The 19,517-nt window shown below is 37.2% G+C and overlaps 1 protein-coding gene across 5 annotated transcripts in view; it reads right to left on the minus strand.

The window, feature by feature from the left end:
- The window catches only part of LOC145661079 (heparan-alpha-glucosaminide N-acetyltransferase-like), a 643,046-nt gene that overhangs the window by 441,049 nt on the left and 182,480 nt on the right, over positions 1-19,517 (minus strand). For all 5 annotated transcript variants that reach the window (XM_081726530.1, XM_081726522.1, XM_081726528.1 and 2 more), the window contains one exon: positions 14,504-14,631. In XM_081726530.1, coding sequence (XP_081582656.1) covers positions 14,504-14,551 — 48 coding nt within the window. In that variant the 5' untranslated portion in view covers positions 14,552-14,631. The remainder of the gene's footprint in view (positions 1-14,503; positions 14,632-19,517) is intronic.

A 19,517-nucleotide genomic window follows, 5' to 3' on the forward strand; every position in this document is an offset into this window, starting at 1 on the left:
AGCAGTTTATTCCATCGCACTTTGAAATAGGTATAATTTGTAGCATGCTGCTATTCCATTTTTCACTAAAGGCATTTCAATTTAATTAACGATTTCTCTCACTAGTCTCAAGATCTGATTGGTATAGTGGCTATTGTACTGCATTAACTACTGCATTAATTAAAATCCTGCAAGTGCTCGCTCGACTGCATTTCATAACACACATTTTAATTGCACAGTTTTTATATGTTCCTGTGAGCGAGAGAGCTCCTAACTCTGAAGTGAAAACAGATATGTAAACTTTGGTTACGGAAATGGATTCAGGAGTAAATTCCAGTGCTATTTCATACCCCACATGACCCCCTTACCATTTATCATATTTGACGGCGATTCAATATGGCGCCTTTCAAAATGGCGATCATGCACTGGAAGTACTCCCACATATAGATGCTCAACCTTGGTTTACAATACTTAAGTCAGATCTATAAAAAGCTTTTTCATTTTTGTGTGAAAAGGGTATTCTTCGACATTGTCTACTGGATTTCAAGATGGCGTCGGTGCAGCAGCTCAACGAAGCATTTGCGCATCGAGTGACTATTACTACATTATTTAGCAACTCGAACTGAAGCTTGTCACAAATTTTCATCAAAATTCAACTCTCACGGTTTATGGAACCTCCTCGTTAGTCTAATAACGGGAATTGTTTAACATTATGAACGAATTCTCTGTACGTTGGAAAAGATGAAGACTAACGGAATTGTCAACACATCTTCAGGATCAGCAGCTGGGCTTTTGCGGCTTTTTGAAGAAGGATCTACGTTCCTTGGGCTCATATGGCTAGGGATATTTTAGAGGTTGAAGCTTTTTAACAGGACATTTAAAGACCCTTTATCTACATGGCTTCCGTCGGCGAAACAACTTTATTACTTCAGTACATTCAGTGGTGTCTGATTCTAGGGAGATTGGTATTCAGTGTGAACCAGTCCCTAACTTGAACTACCTGGAACCTGAAGATACATTAGTTAACACTGTTCCAACATCAGTTTCTGGTCTTGTGGATCAACTTGGACGTGTCAATGGACTTCGAGATCATACTAGAAATAACCAAATATCTAAGATCGTCTTAGCAACTGGTGAAGTATACGCCGATAATGATGGAGTGTTAGAACTTGTAGATTCAGGTGAAACCAAAAATACTAACGAGTGGAGTGAATCCTTTGAAGAAGAATTTAGCGAAAGATTTAAGAAGTTAAAACAACTTGGACTGGAATCTTCGAGTGATATAATAGTTTGTAAGAAAACACCATTTGAAGAAACTGAAACTAACTTAGATAGAAAAGAACTTCATGAACCTGAGGATGAATATCCTACTGGTAGTACTTCGGAAGATGACAGTAACTATTGGATTGATCCAGATATAGAGTCATCTGTGCGATCTCTCAAACAGGATTATCCTGATGTTATGAGTGAGAAGGTGGGCTGCCTCAAAGGTTTTAAATGTAAATTGTACCTTCGAGAGTAAAAATATTTCCGAGAAAAACCTTTTCCCATACCCAGGGAAAAGAGACAGATTTTTGAGAATGTTATAAAAGAATTAGTAGAACAAGATGTGTTAGTTGAAACTGATCATTCAAACTTTGGCAGCACATGTTTCATTGTGAAAAACCGAGATGGCTCATACCGATTAGTTGCCAACTTTGTAAAATTAAATAGTATGTTGTCAGATGTTTTTCCGACACCTCACATGGAAGAATGTTTAAGTAACTTATCTGGATGCCCCTATATATCATTGTGTGATCTAAAGAAGGCTTATTTTCAGCTGGAGCTTGATGAAGCTAGTAGAGATTTAATTACTATAGTGACTCCGATTGGTACCTTCCAGTATAAGAAGCTCCAAGCTGGAATTAAGGTTGGAAGTAGTGTTTCATCTAAATGTATGAAAGATGTACTTAGTGACCTTGAACCGTATGGTGTTCACGTATATTTTGATGACATTTTAATCGAATAGGGATAAGGAGTCACATAAAGAGGCGATTAGAATGGTGTTAAATAGGTTTAAAGAATATGGTTTGACTATATCTCCTGATAAGAGTTTTTTCTTTAACAAGAGGATTAAATATTTAGGTTTTATAATCGATGGGGATAATATCACCATGGATCCTAAACGAGTTGAGTCTATTCTTAATCTCACACCACCTAAGACCAGAAAGGCCGTGCAGCGATTCTGTGGAGTAGTTAATTTTTATTCAAGGTTTATACCAGGATTTCAAGAAATTATTGGTCCTATATCTGAATTAAGATCTATTAAGAAGTTTGAGTGGGGGGAAGCCCAAAATAACGCCTTTTTAGAAATAAAAAGAATTTTCTCGGAAGACCTTATTCTAAAAACACCTGATCTTTCAAAGAGGTTCGTAGTACACGTCGATGGGTCCTCGCGAGGATTAGGAGGCGTAATTTCACAGAGAAATGATAATAGAGATTTAATTCCAGTGGGTTTCTTTTCGAAGAAACTAAGTGAGGCCGACCGGCATAGATCAATCTATGAGATTGAATTTTTAAGCTTAGTTAAAACCATAGTAAGATTCAAACATTTTTTGTTTTATGAATTTGATTTGTATACTGATAACAAGGCGTTAAGTTGGATAATTAATAACTCTAAAAGACTATTAAAGTACGGTTCACTTATAGAACAACTTTCCCAGTTCTCATTTAAAATCCACCATTTGAAAACTAATGAGAATAAAGTAGCAGATTTCCTATCTAGGCAGTACGATGTGTTTAATTTTGACCATAGTGTTAAAGTCAAAGAAAATAATGATAAAACATATTTAGTTTTGACAAATCATTGGAAATTACCTTTTCTAAGTGAACCATTAATTGAATTGCAACGTAAGGATCCTGAAATAAATGAGTTAATCATTAAAGTAGAAGGTGGTGAGAATAGTAATGAGTATCAGATCAAACATGGGTTTTTGTTAAAAAAGACTAGGGCAAAGAGCAATGAGTGGAAAATCGTTGTTCCAAAAGATCTTAGAAGAAGTCTGGTCGAATACTATCATTTAGAGTATCTTACTGGTGGTCATTCAGGCATATATAAAACCTTACGTAAAATTATGAAGCGATTTACATTTGATGGTTTAATAGAGTACGTAAAGGAATTTCTTAGGTCTTGTCCAGAATGTCAAAAGGCTAAGCCCTTAAATACTAAGAAATATGGCAGACTAGGGTCTTGTGTAACTCAAAGGATAAATTTAAATTGGATGATTGATATCGTAGGGCCTTTACCTTCTTCTGAAGGGTATACTTATCTTCTTATAGCAGTGGATAATTGTTCAAGATACTGTATGCTTGAAAAACTAAGGTGACTATCTTCAAAGATAATTTGTGACAAATTATATGATTTGTTCTCCCGTTAGGGTTTTGTAGAATCAATATCTAGTGATAACGCCTCAGTATTTACCTCTGAGTATTTTCAGGGATTTATGTATAGTTTGGGTATTAAGCATATAAAACTGATCCCATACCATCCGGAGGCAAATATTGCAGAAAGGTTCATAAAAACTCTGTAATACTCTTTGAAATCTTATTTTGCTGAAAGACAAAACAAATGGAGTAAGGTTATTCGTGAGCTCCAGTTTAATCTTAATTTGTGTGAGCACGAAGGACTAAAAGCTGTACCTTCAGAATTATTTTTTGGTAGAGAGTTAAATAGTCCGTTAGAGATCAAATGGAAAGCCTCGGACAAAGACTGATAACTTGGCACGACCTCCGCAAAAGAAAATGGACATGACATTTGGAACATGGAATATTAGAAGTCTTTATAGGGCAGGCGCGTTAAAATCGGTAACGCGTGAGTTAGAGAAATACAGGATGGACCTAGTAGGAATTCAGAAAGTTAGGTAGGAAGGACATGGATCTGTGAAATCCGGAAATTTTACGTTCTTTTACGGGGAAGGAAATAAAAATCACCAGTTAGGAACAGTGTTTTTCGTTCACAAACGAATATTATCAGCAATTAAACGGGTTGAATTTGTTACTGACACACTTTCTTTTATTATTCTTAAGGGACAGTGGTGAGATATTATTGTAGTAAATGTACATGCTCTAACTGCAGATAAGAGTGACGATATAAAAAAAAGTTTTTACGAAGAAGTGGAACGGATATTTGACCAACTTCCACGATACCATATGAAAATTCTATTAGGGGATTTCAATGCGAAGGTAGGACGAGAGGATATTTTCAAATCGATTATAGGGAGCGAAAGTCTCATAAGGAAAGTAATGACAACGGTGTTAGGCTCGTGAACTTTGCAACATCCAAAAACTTTATCGTGAACAGTACAAAATTCTCACATCGCGACGTTCAGAAATACACTTGGACATCACCAGACGGAAAAACACATAATCAAATTGATCACGTTTAGTAGATAGAAGAAGGCAATCTAGCATAATTGATGTCCGGTCCTTTAGAGGGGATGATTGTGATACTGATCACTACCTGGTAGTAGCGATAATACGAGAGAGATTATCGTTCAATAAAGGTAATATTCAATGTCCGAAAACGGAGAAAGTCAATTTAAAGAAATTAGAAGAGAGCCCGGTAAGAGAGGGACATCAGATTGAAGTTTCGAATAGATTCTCGGTTTTTAGAAGACTCGGAGCGCACTACTGTTGAGGAGACTTGGATTGAAATTAGAGATAGCATTAAAAGTTCAGCAATAGAAAAATTGGGACACGCGGAAATACGTAGGAACAAATCATGGTTCGACCAGGAATGCCTTAATCTAGCAGAGAAGAGAAAACAGGCAAAATTACGCTGGCTACAAAACCCGAATGAAATAATTACACGAAATTTCGCAGATATCAGGAGGGAAACTACCAAAACTTTTAGAACAAAGAAACGCGATTTTTGAAAGCTAAAATTAAGGAACTCGAAGATAATAGTAAAAATAAAAATATTCAGGACATGTATAAGGGGATGAACGAATTTAAGAAAGGCTATCAACCTCCTGCTTATATCTTAAAGAAAGCTGACGGAACAGTTCTCATTGATACGGGTAGCCTCTTAAGTAGATGGAAAGATTTCTTTCACGATTTGCTGAACACGCAGCCAAAAACTAACGTGCGTGGAGAAAAGGAGATACACACCGCAGAACCGTATATTCCAGAACCCAACCGAATACAAGTAGAAACTGCTATAAGGAAATTAAAGAAACACAAATTTCCGGTTGTAGATGAAATACCGGCTGAGTTGATTTTAGCTGGAGGCGAAAAATTGTGGAACAAGATACACAAACTCATTTTCCTTATGTGGAACAAGGAAGAATTGCCACAAGAGTGGAAAAAATCAACCATTGTTCCAATTCACAAGAAAGGCGACAAAACTGACTGTAATAATTATCGAGGCATTTCTCTTCTGTCAACATCCTATAAAATACTTTCAAATATTCTATTAGCAAGATTGACCACATACGCAGATGAAATTATTGGAAATTATCAGTGCGGATTTAGACCAATCGATTAATCGACCAAATATTTACCAGTGGGGAGGATTGCGTGCTACAGGGAAATTTAGAGCTGTGTCGGTGGTGGTTCACTACCTACCGAATTGGTCTAAATGGAGTAGAAAGACGAAGAGTGTTCTGGGAGAAGACAGCAGTTCTCCAGTAGCCAAGTTGGCGGAAATCATAGTGATTGGTACGGCCACTTGGACATTAGTCCCAGGCGTGGTCAGAGTGACTTTAACGGCTGGGATACTGCGGGGTGGAAGGCAACGGTAAACCACCACTCTATTTTCCCTAGTTTCCTGGCAGCAAAAAGAGAACATATGAACAATGGTCTTTCGCAGGTCAAAATGTAGTTCCGGAGGTAAAATATCCCCCCATTCGGATCTCTGGAAGGGGGATGGCTTGGGAAGGACTATTGGACGAGAAAGTAAGAATGGACGGAAAACAGACAGATAAAGAAAGACAGGAAAGAGCAAAAGGTTTAGGATAGGGACATGGAACGTACGTACTATGTTACAGGGAGGAAAATGAGAAAATCTTAAAGAAGAAATGAAACAAAATAATTTACATTTGGTAGGCGTTTGTGAAGTTAGATGGGATGGTAATGGGGTATTGAGCAGCGGAGGATATAGAATGTTTTACTCAGGTAATGAAAAGGGCGGTCATACTGGCGTAGGAATAATTCTTGGAAAGCGCTTAAAGGAGAAGGTAGTGAAAGTAGAATTTATTGATGATAAAGTTATGATGGTAAGACTTAAAGGGAAAACGAAGGATCTAGTGGTTATACAGACATATGCACCAACGACTTCGCATGCAACCGAAGAAGTAGAGGAAAATTATGAGAAAATAGAAGAAATTACAGATAGGGAGAAGAAGGGTGCATGCCTAATTCTAACGGGAGATTTCAATGCAGTTGTGGGAGAAAAACAGGTAGTATCGAAGGCAAATATGGTTTAGGCGAAAGAAATGAAAGGGGAGAGGAACTGGTGAATTTCTGTATACAGAATTCACTAGTAATTGGGAATACTTGGTTCAATCAACACAAGAGAAGAAGACATACATGGAAATCACCAATAGACGGCGGAAGATATCAGATAGACTATGTTATGATTCAGGACAGGTATCGGAATAGCTTAAAGAACGCGAAGACCCTTCCCGGGGCTGACATTTTCTCTGATCATAATCTTGTGCTGGCCGAAGTAGACATTCAACTGAAAAATGTAGGCAGAAAAAAGTAGGTAACAGAGTGTTGAATACTTAAAAGTTGAAAAACGAGGAAATAAGAAATCTTTTCGTTAAAAAATTCGAAGAAAAATGTTCAAACGAGGAAAGAATAGGTGCAGGTAGTAACGCACGGTGGGAACATATTAAACGTAGCTTACAGCAGGCTGGAGAAGAAGCAGTAGGTTACCGCGAACACAAAACTGCTAAGAAACCATGGGTTACAGAGGGGATGTTGCAGCAAATGAGGGAGAGGAAGATGTGGAAACAGGTTGATACAGAAGAGGGCAGAAAGATGTACAGGAAGTTAAATAATGAATTACGAAGAGAAACAGACCGAGCGAGGGAAGAGTTTTACAAAAGAAAATGCGAGGACATAGAAGAATTAGAAAGAGTTGGGAAATATGAGGAAATGTACAAGGAGTTGAAATTTATGGAATTTCGGAGGAAACAAGGGGGTATTATGATGGCAGTAGAAAATAAGAATGGGAAGGTGGTCAGCGAGAGAAATGAGGTCATAGGAAGGTGGAAAGAATACGTTGAAGACTTATATGAGAGTAGGGATATACCGTGTAGCCTAAATGTTGAAGTAGAAAATGAAGTAGGCGAGGATGATAAAGGATTTAGTATTCTTAGGGATGAGTTTGAAAAGGCTATGTCTGAGATTAGGAATGGAAAGGCAACCGGAATAGATAACATACCAATCGAATTCATTAAAAATATAGGAGACAAGGGAAAGGAAGTATTATTCCGACTATGCAATGAAATATATGAAACACGAGAATGGCCAAAAGACTTTCTGAAAACGATCATGATACCGATGGCTAAGAAATCGAACCCAAAGAGATGTGAGGATTATAGAACTATTAGTCCCATATCTCATGCAGCTAAAATTCTGCTCCGAATACTCAACAGAAGGTTATATGGAAGAACAAATAAAGATGTTGAGGAGGAGCAGTTCGGGTTCAGAACAGGCAAGGGTACAAGACATGCAATTGAATTATTAAGGGCGATCGGAGAAAGATTTATAGAAAAAGGGAAAGAGGTGTATGTTGTATTTATTAATCTAGAAAAGGCTTTTGACCGCGTGAATTGGAAATTGTTTTTGGGAGTTGAAACGAAGATAGGGTTGGAATGGAAAGATAGAAGACTGATAAGAAACTTATACATCAACCAACAAGTAAGTGTTAGGATAGGGGAAGAACTGAGGGAAGACAGTGCGATTGGAAGGGGAGTTCGACAAGGATGCTGCCTCTCGCCAACACTATTTAATGTCTATCTAGAAGAGATAGTGAAAAAGAGCCTACATGATGATGATGGCATTTCGGTAGGAGGTAGAATGATTAGATGCATAAGATTTGCAGACGATATGGCGCTTGTTGCAGAATCTGAAAAGAAAATCAATAAAATGTTAGAAAAAATGAGAAAGGGCTTTGAAGAATATGGTATGAAAATAAATGTTAGAAAGACAAAAGCCATGGTGATTGGAACGAAGGGGTCTGTGTCAAATATAAAAGTAGGAGGGGAGAAAATAGAACAAGTGAATAGTTCGATATCTAGGTAGTATTCTTAGTAATAACATGAAGTGCGAACGTGAAATAAAAGCAAGGATAGGAATGGCGAAAGAAGCCTTTAGGAGGAAGAAAAGTCTGTTTTGTGGGACCTTGAATAAAGAGTTGAGAAAAAGACTCATAAAATGCTTCGTGTGGAGTGTTGTACTGTATGGGGCAGAAACGTGGACATTACGTAAAGGTGATTAAAATCGACTGGAAGCCTTCGAAATGTGGGTGTGGAGAAGAATGGAAAGAATTAGTTGGGTCGAGCAGAAAACGAATGAGAGAGAGTTAGAAATGGTGTGTGAGAAAAGAACACTTTTAGATATTATTAGGAAGAGGAAGAGAAACTGGTTGGGACATTGCCTAAGAAGAGATTGTATCATGAGGGACGTTCTAGAGGGTATGGTGGCGGGAAGGAGAGGGAGGGGGCGAAGGAGACTACAATTAATGGATGATATAAAAACAGAAAGATCATACGCGAAAACGAAGAAGTTAGCGGAGGACCGTGGAGCATGGAAGCTTCTCAGCTGCGGCAAGTAACCTGCCAATAAAGGCAGAATACCTATGATGATGATGATGAAATATTTACCATTCGCCAAATACTCGAAAAAAAGTGAGAATACAATACCCCGGTACATCAATTATTTATTGATTTTAGAAAGGCGTACGACTCGGTTAGGAGAGAAACATTATACAACGTCCGAGAAAGCTAAGTAGATTAATTAAGATATGTTTAAATGAATCCCAAAGTAAAGTACGGGTAGGAAAATTTTTGTCCACGAGCTTTCACGTCGAAAATGGCTTGAAACAAGGAGATGCGTTGTCGCCATTGTTATTTAAGTTTGTGCTGGAATACGCCATAAGGAAAATCAAAGATAGCAATCAGGGCCTCTGGTTCAACGTTATTCACCAAGTTATGGCATATGCTGATGATGTAAATTTAATGGGGGATGATAGGAGAACAGTAAAAAAAAAATGCAGAGATCTTATTAAACGCTTGCAGGGACATGGGTTTAGAAGTGAATGCAGAAAAAACTAAATACATGGAAGTGCGTCGGGACCGTAATACGACAAATTGTGGATGCGTTAAAATATTAAATAATACTTTTGATAAAGTGGATACTTTCAAATATTTAAGATCGATATTAACAGACGAAAATCATATTCACGAAGAAGTTAAATGTCGACTAAAAGCAGGGAATTCGTGTTACTATTCGGTTCAAAATCTCTTGTCGTCGCGAATTCTGTCGAAGAATTTGAAGATTAAAATATATAAAACGATAATCATGCCTATTGTTCTGTATGGTTGCGAAACATGGTCGCTTACTCTGAGGGAAGAACGTAGATTGAAAGTATTTGAGAACAAGATCCTGAGAAGAATATTCGGACCCAAGAGGAACTGGAATGGGGAATGGCGGATACTTCACAACGAGGAACTACATAATTTATATGGTTTACCCAACATTGTTAGGGTCGTCAAGTCTAGGAGGCTTAGTTGTCAGGTCATGTAGCTAGAATGGAAGAAAGTAGAAACGCATTCAAAGTCTTGACTGGAAGACCCATCGGAAAACGACCATTAGGAACAGCTAGGCGCAGATGGGACGACAATATTAAGATGGATTTCGCAGAGGTAGGAATACAAAGTAGAAACTGGATCCAATTAGCTAAGAATAGAAGTCAGTGGAGAGCTTTTGTGAACGCGGCATTGAACCTCCGGGTTCCATAGGCCAGAGAGTTTGTTAGTTAGTTTAATTTTAATCACAGAGAAAAGGAATGAAATCTCTAATTTCTAGTTCTATTAGTCCTGTAGCTCTCAGTCCGTGACAAAAGTGATGATAGAAATATGGAAAATGGATAATGATTATTTGTAGCACATTCCACTTTAATATCACAGGAAATTTATCTTCCGGTTTGTTTGATTGTCAAATTTCATAGAGTATATTGTTATACTAATTAAAGTATGTGTACTGTCGCAGGCTCGTAGCCAGGATTTCGTAATGGGTGGGTCCATGACATGAGATACTGTTGTTATCAGACCAAGGGTTCTATCATTCTAAGCTATTTTAGTGGCAACATATAATGGTTCGTTTAGCCAGGATTTCGTAATGGGGAGGGGGCTAGGCGTGACATGAATTACTGTGGTTATCACACCAGGGGCTCGATCAACCTAAACTGTTTTACTGGTAACATATATTGGTTTGCTAGGACAATAAAATGAGGTAAGATGATAAGTATTCTAATAACAAACTATGAAGAAATATCGAATAAAAGAACATAAAAAGCTACTGAAATGATTTTACAATATCTACGTTCCTTACTCTGTTCATTCAAATATAACAATTTTCCTTTCATTATGACATCAAGTATTATAAAAAGTATATTACTATTATAAAAAGTACATATCCAAAATGTCTTACAAAATATTTTACACACTCTGCGTTCGTTTCTCTGTTGAATAAACGTTAACAGAAATTTCTTCCGACAACTTCTATCTGTTAAAAATGTTCCTGAAGTAACATGTTTGATACTGCAGCGAAACGATGACGAAAAATTATGACAAAAAATGTCCACACTATTAGAGAACGGCATTATGTTTCCGAAAGCTTGAAACTTCTCTAATAGTAGCAGACATTCTGAAAATTCTGTAACATTTTTAAAAATTTCAAACACCGTGACTTTTCCAGGATATCCCGCTCATTCTTCACTATGTATTGCAAATAATTCGGGTAACCCATTCCTCATAAGGCTGGAGCAGTGAGGAAACAATGAGAACGACACATGTCGATAACGTTATGCTCAAGTTTGCGTATCATTGGCTACTGCTTATGTAACTTATCATTTGAAACACACAGTAAAACACTCGTCGATAACTTCTTAACGCTGATTCTACATTTTCACGTCCCTTTTTGTTTAATTTCTTTTTTCCAAGGGGGAAGTGCGTATCCACCCTCCCTTGGCTACGTGCGTGTATTGTAGCAGATTTGTGACGACAATCAGAAACAGAAGTAACAGGTAAATTACAGTAATAGTTTTCTATTAATAGTATTCTATTAAGGAAGAAGTATAACTTTTCTTATTTTATCACATTTTTGGCTTGAAATTTTTATTCGGTTTCACACCCTTCCCCCTCAAGCTTGGGCACAAAAATGGAAGAACATATTTGGAGTTTGATTATTGATTCCATTATATTTCAAACATTATTTCTCGGATCGCCTGTGCGATATGTCGATATACCGATATCAAACTCCATTCTCATATATCAACATTCGATATCGCAAATATATCCACATGTAGTGCTCTCAAAAGGATCAGGTTGCGGGTCAGCTCGGGTCGGGTCAATTGAGTCAGCTCGGGTCGGGTTGTCGGGTCAGGTCAATCGGGTCGGGTCGGGTCATCGGGTTACGGGTCGGGTCGGGTTGAAGACCGACCCGACCCGACCCGCTGAGAGCACAATCCACATGGATATATCATCCTGAATTTTCGTTATCGACATTGGGGAAGGGCGAGGTATAAGGCACCCCCTAATACTTGCGATGGATGAACAAATAAAACTTACTTTTTACAATAACGTCTTCTAACGATAATTTCTTTATTACCACAAACTGCAATGTAAATAAATTCACTTGCGAATTTGCAATATTATATAGTATAATTTCTTAGCCTCCAGAACTTTTCTGTTCCTGGAAAAAAGAAACTAAAAAGCACCTGTCTAAAGCAACTGCTTCGAACTCTGACCTAGAATTTATCATAAGGAAGATTTTCTATTCCTCTCTATCGGAGATTTCCATCCCTTTTGGCCTTTGGGACTGCTCACTGACAAAAGGTGCACACATGACCGCTATTTGCACACATTCTCTTAGACATAGTCAGAGATTTTGAAAAGGAAACGAGTTTTTAATAATAATAATAATAATAATAATAATAATTATTATTATTATTATTATTACTATTATTATTATTATTATTATTATTATTATTATTATTATTATTATTGGGTTTACAACTATGGTTCTTTCGCTTTATCTTGCGTGAGAGGCCCTGAAGTCTGGTACGCCACTGGTGTCTTTCATTCTGTGTTTTCCTCTCTTTCCGTTTTGTGTGGATATTTGTTTTTGTGCTGTTAGGCGTTTATATTAAACATGTACTTTATGTAACTTTTTCTTTTTCTACGAGTTTCTTTTTTCTTTTTTTTTTTTTTTTTTGAAAAGGGGAAAAATGCTCTTCTCTGATATCTATTTTTTGTCATTCATCTTCTTTGAACACCTTAAGTAAGATTATTTTGTAACTTTTTGTCATCTACAACCTTCACAATAATAAGATCGTCATTCTTAACAATTTCTTTTATTCTCTTATTTGCAGTTTGCCACACTGATATATTTGTAACAAAATTGAGGCTTGAGCCAACACCTTTCGAATTTTCAACCAACACAAATTCCGAGCTCTTTAGGTTGCCTACTATTGCATGAAAGGAAGAATTGCAGGTGATAATGCACTTTTAGAGTCCTGTATACAAAATGCATATTTATACAGAGAAGCAAATTTCAACCTTGTGAATTAAAATATTTTATGTTCCCAAGCCATTAATGTAATTTTTCTAACAACGGGAGCGACAAATCTGGAAAAGGTCAAAAAGTCACATATCATGTCTTGCTTTCTGTCTTCCTATAAAAATGTACATATCATGTTTCGACATCCTCGTACAGAAATAGCCATCCATGGGTGTCAAGGCTATAGAGAATCCCCATCGTCGAAGTATTAAGGTAAAAGTGTGATACACTGCAAACAGTGTGCGACGATTAACAGCGTAATAACAGATTTAGAGAATATCTAGAAGTCAGTAATGTACAGATGCGCCATGGGCGTTCAGAGCAACTTCCAGAGGGAATGTATGATAAAGACGATAATGATGAAGAAGAGGTGAGCCTGAAGTCTTCTTCGAATCAGCAAGTCATTTGCCTAGGACAAGCTGTCAACTCTCCATGAACTACAATACGGAAAGTAATGTTGTTTGCTAGTCATGGTGCAATCATCAAATGTGTTCATCAGCGAGTGATTAAGTGAACGCTTAGGTTAAAAAACATTGGAATCATCATGGTTATCAAGAAATGTAGACAGTACGCGCCACATGTGGTTACGCTTATTCTGTTGAAAAGTGGCCCCACACTGGACCTACAGTAAAGTGACCATAACCGAATCTAGAATCTCACCTATGACCTGCAGGATGGTCCCATGAGTGTGTATTGAACGTGTGTGGGCACATATACCATAACAGGTGGTGCCAGACCATTGAGGTGATGCAAAAGTTAGACGTTACCCAACCTGGTGTTAAACATCATTAACCAGAATTCTCCGAAAATAGGGTTTCGCTCCACTACAGCACCCCTGCAGTAAGTACATCTATACTACGTCGTTAAATGGATTGACTATAGTAATTTTCCCGTCTTGTCATACCAGACAACGTTAAATAGTGTTCGTAGTGCATAATGTTTGAATTCATGAGGCTATGTTCCTGATTTAGTTGTCTCATTAGCGTCGCTCATGTTGCGCCACCGCTGTGAAATGGCTGAATTTTGTCTCTGGCCTTCCTGCAGTTGTCGGTTCTAGTGAGCGAGACAGGCGCAAGTGATGCGCCGCGGAGTTGCTTATTACTACTCTTTTATTATCGGCTATACATTTTGCAAATGTATTGTGAATCCTATGATTCATTCTTGATGCTGCACTCTTAACATTGAGCAATACATATAAATTGTTTCATCACCTTTGAAAATAAATTCTTAAAAAAAGAAAAAAAGGTTTGTTTTTTGGGTAATACGCTTTGCAATGTAAGGAAATTACATACGACAATAGCAGCAACGCGTTGGTTATACGAACAGAACTACTGAAAGTAATAGAGAGTACTAGAAGAAATAGAAAGTCCTATATACACCGGAACACAGGTACGTACATCATTATAAAATACTCCTTGTGCTTCATTCTTACCGTTTTACTTAGGCACTATTTACTAGTCAAGTATTAGATTTTGTCACAAAGTCGATTTTCCACTGTGCGATAACTGATAGCATACACCATTTCGATTTCATGTGTACTTTCTGGCCTGCTTTTGTGAGTAGAATTATATGCCAACACACGAACAAAAGTTGAGAAAGAGTCTGAATGTTTTAACATCTATACTTACGGGTATAAAGAATGCCTGAAATTTTTACACATCTACCAGAGTAAAATATCTCAAGATGTACTTACATTTTCCACTTCTCGATACAAATGGTTTCTGAAGCTCATCTTATTCATCCAAGTCGATTTGTATATTACCTTAACAATCTTCAATAATAAAGCCAGAGATAAGCCAACCAAAGAGGCCACAATAATAGCTGAAACAGAAAACAGTAGATGAAAAAACAAAACTACTCGTACGTATATGCAGATACATTACTGCGGTGCTAACGATTAACACTCATACTTCGTAAGTATTGTGTGGGAAGCTCCATGCCGTCACATTTTTCAACACTGGAAATTTAAATAAAATACACATGTGCAGTTCGCAGCATAGAAATTGTTAAAAAAAAATATAAGTCCAGATTAATAACAAACTCTTGCACCGTTTTCTTATGCATCCAGAAATACATGTCTCAATCGATTAGTTGCTTCTAGTATTCAATACAACTCCTCCCCCTCCTTCACCTCTCCTTGTCTTAAGCAGTGTGTGTTACATAGCACACTCTTTCCATTCAGCTGAAAATGAAACAGGAATCAAGTTTACAACGTTATAGCTTTAAAACAGTCTTTTCCATTCGTTTGTTCTGAAATATTTTTAAGAGCCTAAATTAAAAACAACGTCACACAGTGTTCCCAGAGCTTCCTAAAGACCTTTAGTTTCATTCTTTCCCTTCTTTAAAGACTGCAAGCTAGTAAGATGTTCCCTAAGAAATCTATGGAAATTGCCAATAACAGCACTAGGTTTTGTGCTTCCTCAAGTCTGTAATGAACGCATAGAGCTCTAAAATATCTACTGACAGAAATGAGTGTTATTCAATGAATCATTTCATTTCTTTTCATTTCTTGCAAGCAAATGTTCCAGGGGGGTCATTTGGGCAGGACAGGAGGGTGTAATTCCTCCTCTCTTGAACTTCATAAATACGTATTGTTTGATCTAATGTATAGTAATACACTAATAAAAACGTTAAAATCTTATGTCGGCGAATAGTCTCCCCCTCCTCCGAATAAAATTCAAAGACACTGCTTTTAGCAAAAAACCAATAGATTTACGATAGCACATTGCTAGAGAGCTTACATTTGGTTTCAAGAGTCGAAGGTTTGATCTCAAGCCACATGAGTTCCTGGGTGACATTGGGAGAGAGGGAGAGATTCAAGTATGGAAACAGAGAGGGATGATTTATATACACAGATTTAGAATTGGGGAAAAATGATCGGACAGTATTCGTATTATGACGAAATTAGTGATTTCGGGAAACAGAAGAAGGGAAGGTTTCGAACTGCGAGGATCACATTAAACAATTGTCGAATTAAAATGAAAAATGAAATGAAATCTTTCAGTTTTACATCCCACGGTTATGCTGGTTGGGCTAAAGGAGACGGTGATTATGAGAAATGAATGCAATGATGGAATGAAGAAAGTGGGAGGAAACGGAAGAACCCTGAGAAAACCCACGAGCACGGTATTTGTCCACCACAAAGTCCACACGCCGCGAGCTGTGATCGAACCAGGGAACCCAAGCACCGGAGGTGAACGCTCTACCACTGAGCCACCGCGCCCCCTAGTTGTCGAATTAAGATGGAGAACTCTTTTTAAAGCATCAGATGGTTACGAAGGCTAAGAAAGATCTTGAGAACTGAGGGATTAAGAATTTAAAAAATATGAAATTTCCGAGACGGGCTTCGAAGCACGAACCTTGTAGTTATCGAATCTTGTGGAACCATAGCTTTATCAATTCTGCTACTGAGAACTCTATGTACTCGTTAACATACGCTTCGTTTAGCTACGTTGAAAGCTAAATTAATGGGATATTCCGAAAGTTCACTCGGTGGATGCGCCGTTCAGATAGGACGTAAACCTGTTGTAACTTGGTTACAGTGTATCGTGGCGGATATAAATCATTGATGAGGTAATGGCTACTGCTTTGAAACAAATGCAGAGTATGGGAATTAAATCAGTCATATCTGTGGTTTCATGTGGAGAAGAGACAAACTTGTGAACCAAAGGTTTAAGAACAACTCAAGTTATTAATACAAACTTTGCCGAAGATTATTCACTTATCTCATTATAAAACGAATACGAAAGACGTTCTGAAACGAAGAAATACAGCTTTGCAAGCGGAGGCAAAGAAACCTAAAGTAACGAGACTAGAGACGAATGATTCATCTGGTAGTGATCGTGGTTCAGTGGTCAAGACGCTGGATGAGTAATCTGGAGGTTCGTGGTTCGAATGAACTTCGGGCATTTTTTTTACTTTAGGATTCTTGATTCCGATTGATTGACGATGACACACATTTTATTATAATCAGATATTTCAATACTCGGATGTTTCAATACTTGAACTATCAAATCTTCATGAATAATAATAGTAATAATAATAAATACCAATAATAATTATTATCTCGTAGAAGATTAAAAGCTGGGATCTAATTATCGCTCAGTTGATACCATTACAAGCAGAAACGTGACATTGGCAAGAATATTTTGGTTTTGTATAATGTTGCCCACGACAAGAGGAATTTTTCATCTCGTTTCTAAAACAAACAAAAAATGACAATTAACATTTTACATTCGAGACGGGACACGGCTATCTCAAATTATTGTCTCGTTTTGGAGATGAGAATCGAGACGAGACGAAAAGTATCCTAAACATTTTTCGTTTTGTCTAGATTCTCGAAATAATCTGTCTCCATTTTTTAAGTAACAATTGCTCTGTAGACTGAATCTTATAGGCTTTTTGTTACTTTGTATTTCAGAGCACATTGAGTTATGGTCTGTATAGGTATTTTTGTAGGAAAGCTTTTATAATTACCTCTGCAGATCCTAAAAATTAGTTTATTATATGCCTTACTGTTGAGTGATAATCAGTTATTTTTCTTACAGTTATTTTCCTTAAAACATACCGTAGAATACTTTCCACATGAAACTTAATGGAAATCTTTTATTTAAAATGAGGGTAGTTGCAGAGGCGTGTCTTGAAGATACGGAACACCCTCTCCGAAATCCCTACGTTTAAGTAAGTTTCCCAAATTTTATGCAACTTTAAAACTTTTAATATCATTATTTTTATTATTATTATTATTATTACTGTATATTTGAGACCTCAATATTACGTCCTATTCCAATGGAAATTAGCATACTCAAGAAAAATAAAAAGAAATGTTTTGGATCCTCTATAAGGATGAATTGTCTTATAAGAGCCACTTTGGAAAGAAAAGAGGGGGCAAAAGAAAGTGTCAGCTACTGGACAATATGAAAATCGAACCTTCGGATGCCTTAACAGAAACTAAGTAGGATTTGTCTTCATCACGATACATAGTAACACCCTATTTGGGTAAAAGACATTGGATTATTTATGTGTTATATTGACATTCTAACAAAATACACAAACAAATATAAAAAAGAATAGTTCCTATTTACCAATTTCTGTTGAACGAATATATGGAAGGTGTTGTAAATGGCGAACGAAAATATTATTATTTTTAGTTAGTGGAAGAACTTAATAAGAATTTCACAATGAAGTTTCAGAGAAATTTATGATTCATACGAGGTCTGAAGGATGACCCGTTTGTATTCATGAATTGTTTGCGAAACACGCGAAGTTTTCAGACAGTAGGAATCAAGATTGTATACTGTGACGTCATGTTTTTGATTTTTTCCCTCTGGAAAAAGTTTTTTCAACTCTAACTTGTAAGAAGGAGAGAAATTGACTACTTTTCATGTTATTATACTTCAGATTTTCATGTTATTATAGAATGATTAGATGTATTAGATTTGCAGACGATATGGCGCTTGTTGCGGAATCTGAAAAGAAAATCAATAAAATGTTAGAAAAAATGAGAAAGGGCTTTGAGGAATATGGGATGAAGATAAATGTTAGAAAGACAAAAGCCATGGTGATTGGAACGAAGGGGTCTGTGTCAAATATAAAAGTAGGGGGGGAGAAAATAGAACAAGTGAATAGTTTTCGATACCTGGGTAGTGTTCTTAGTAATGACATGAAATGCGAACGTGAAATAAAAGCAAGGATAGGAATGGCGAAAGAAGCCTTTAAAAGAAAGAAAACTCTGTTTTGTGGGACCTTGAACAAAGAGTTGAGAAAAAGACTCATAAAATGCTTCGTGTGGAGTGTTGTATTGTATGGGGCGGAAACGTGGACATTACGTAAAGGTGACGAAAATCGACTGGAAGCCTTAGAAATGTGGGTGTGGAGAAGAATGGAAAGAATTAGTTGGGTCGAGCGGAAAACGAATGAGAGAGTGTTAGAAATGGTGGGTGAGAAAAGAACACTTTTAGATATTATTAGGAAGAGGAAGAGAAACTGGTTGGGACATTGCCTAAGAAGAGATTGTATCATGAGGGACGTTCTAGAGGGTATGGTGGCGGGAAAGAGAGGGAGGGGGCGAAAGAGACTACAATTAATGGATGATATTAAAACAGAAAGATCATACGCGAAGACGAAAAGGTTAGCGGAGGACCGTGGAGCATGGAAGCTTCTCAGCTGCAGCAAGTGACCTGCCAATAAAGGCAGAATACCTATGATGATGATGATGAATACTTCAGAAATATCTACATTCTAAATTATAAAAATTTTCTGAATATCCTCAGTGGAACATGAACCTTGGAGCCCTAACTCACGAAACGCATGCTCAAGCCACTACCCTAAGATCGCTCTTTTATTTAAGAATCAAGAAACACTCGTCTATGTAGCAAATTGCAAACGTTTACAATTGCAATATTTTATTAACGATGAAACACTGATTTCGGTCATGATAAAATACTATAGTCCAGAGAACTGAAATTTAAATTTAAAATAAAGACCGAAAGTACCTCCGTAACTTATCTCTATTATATTGTTATTTTCGTTTACAGGTATTCCCAGTAACCTTGAAGGACAGGGACACGAACACAGATACGTCGAGGACATTTAATATTTCAAAGCCTCTCCCACCGGGAATCGAAACTGAGACCCCGCCTACAGAACTATCTGATGGGTGGGGTGGCTGATTTTTTCCCAAGCCAAGTAAGCTTGAGACGGACAAC

Source organism: Thermobia domestica, chromosome 1 (genome assembly GCF_964235325.1).
Source record: "Thermobia domestica chromosome 1, izTheDome1.hap1.1, whole genome shotgun sequence".
Taxonomy (NCBI): domain Eukaryota; kingdom Metazoa; phylum Arthropoda; class Insecta; order Zygentoma; family Lepismatidae; genus Thermobia; species Thermobia domestica.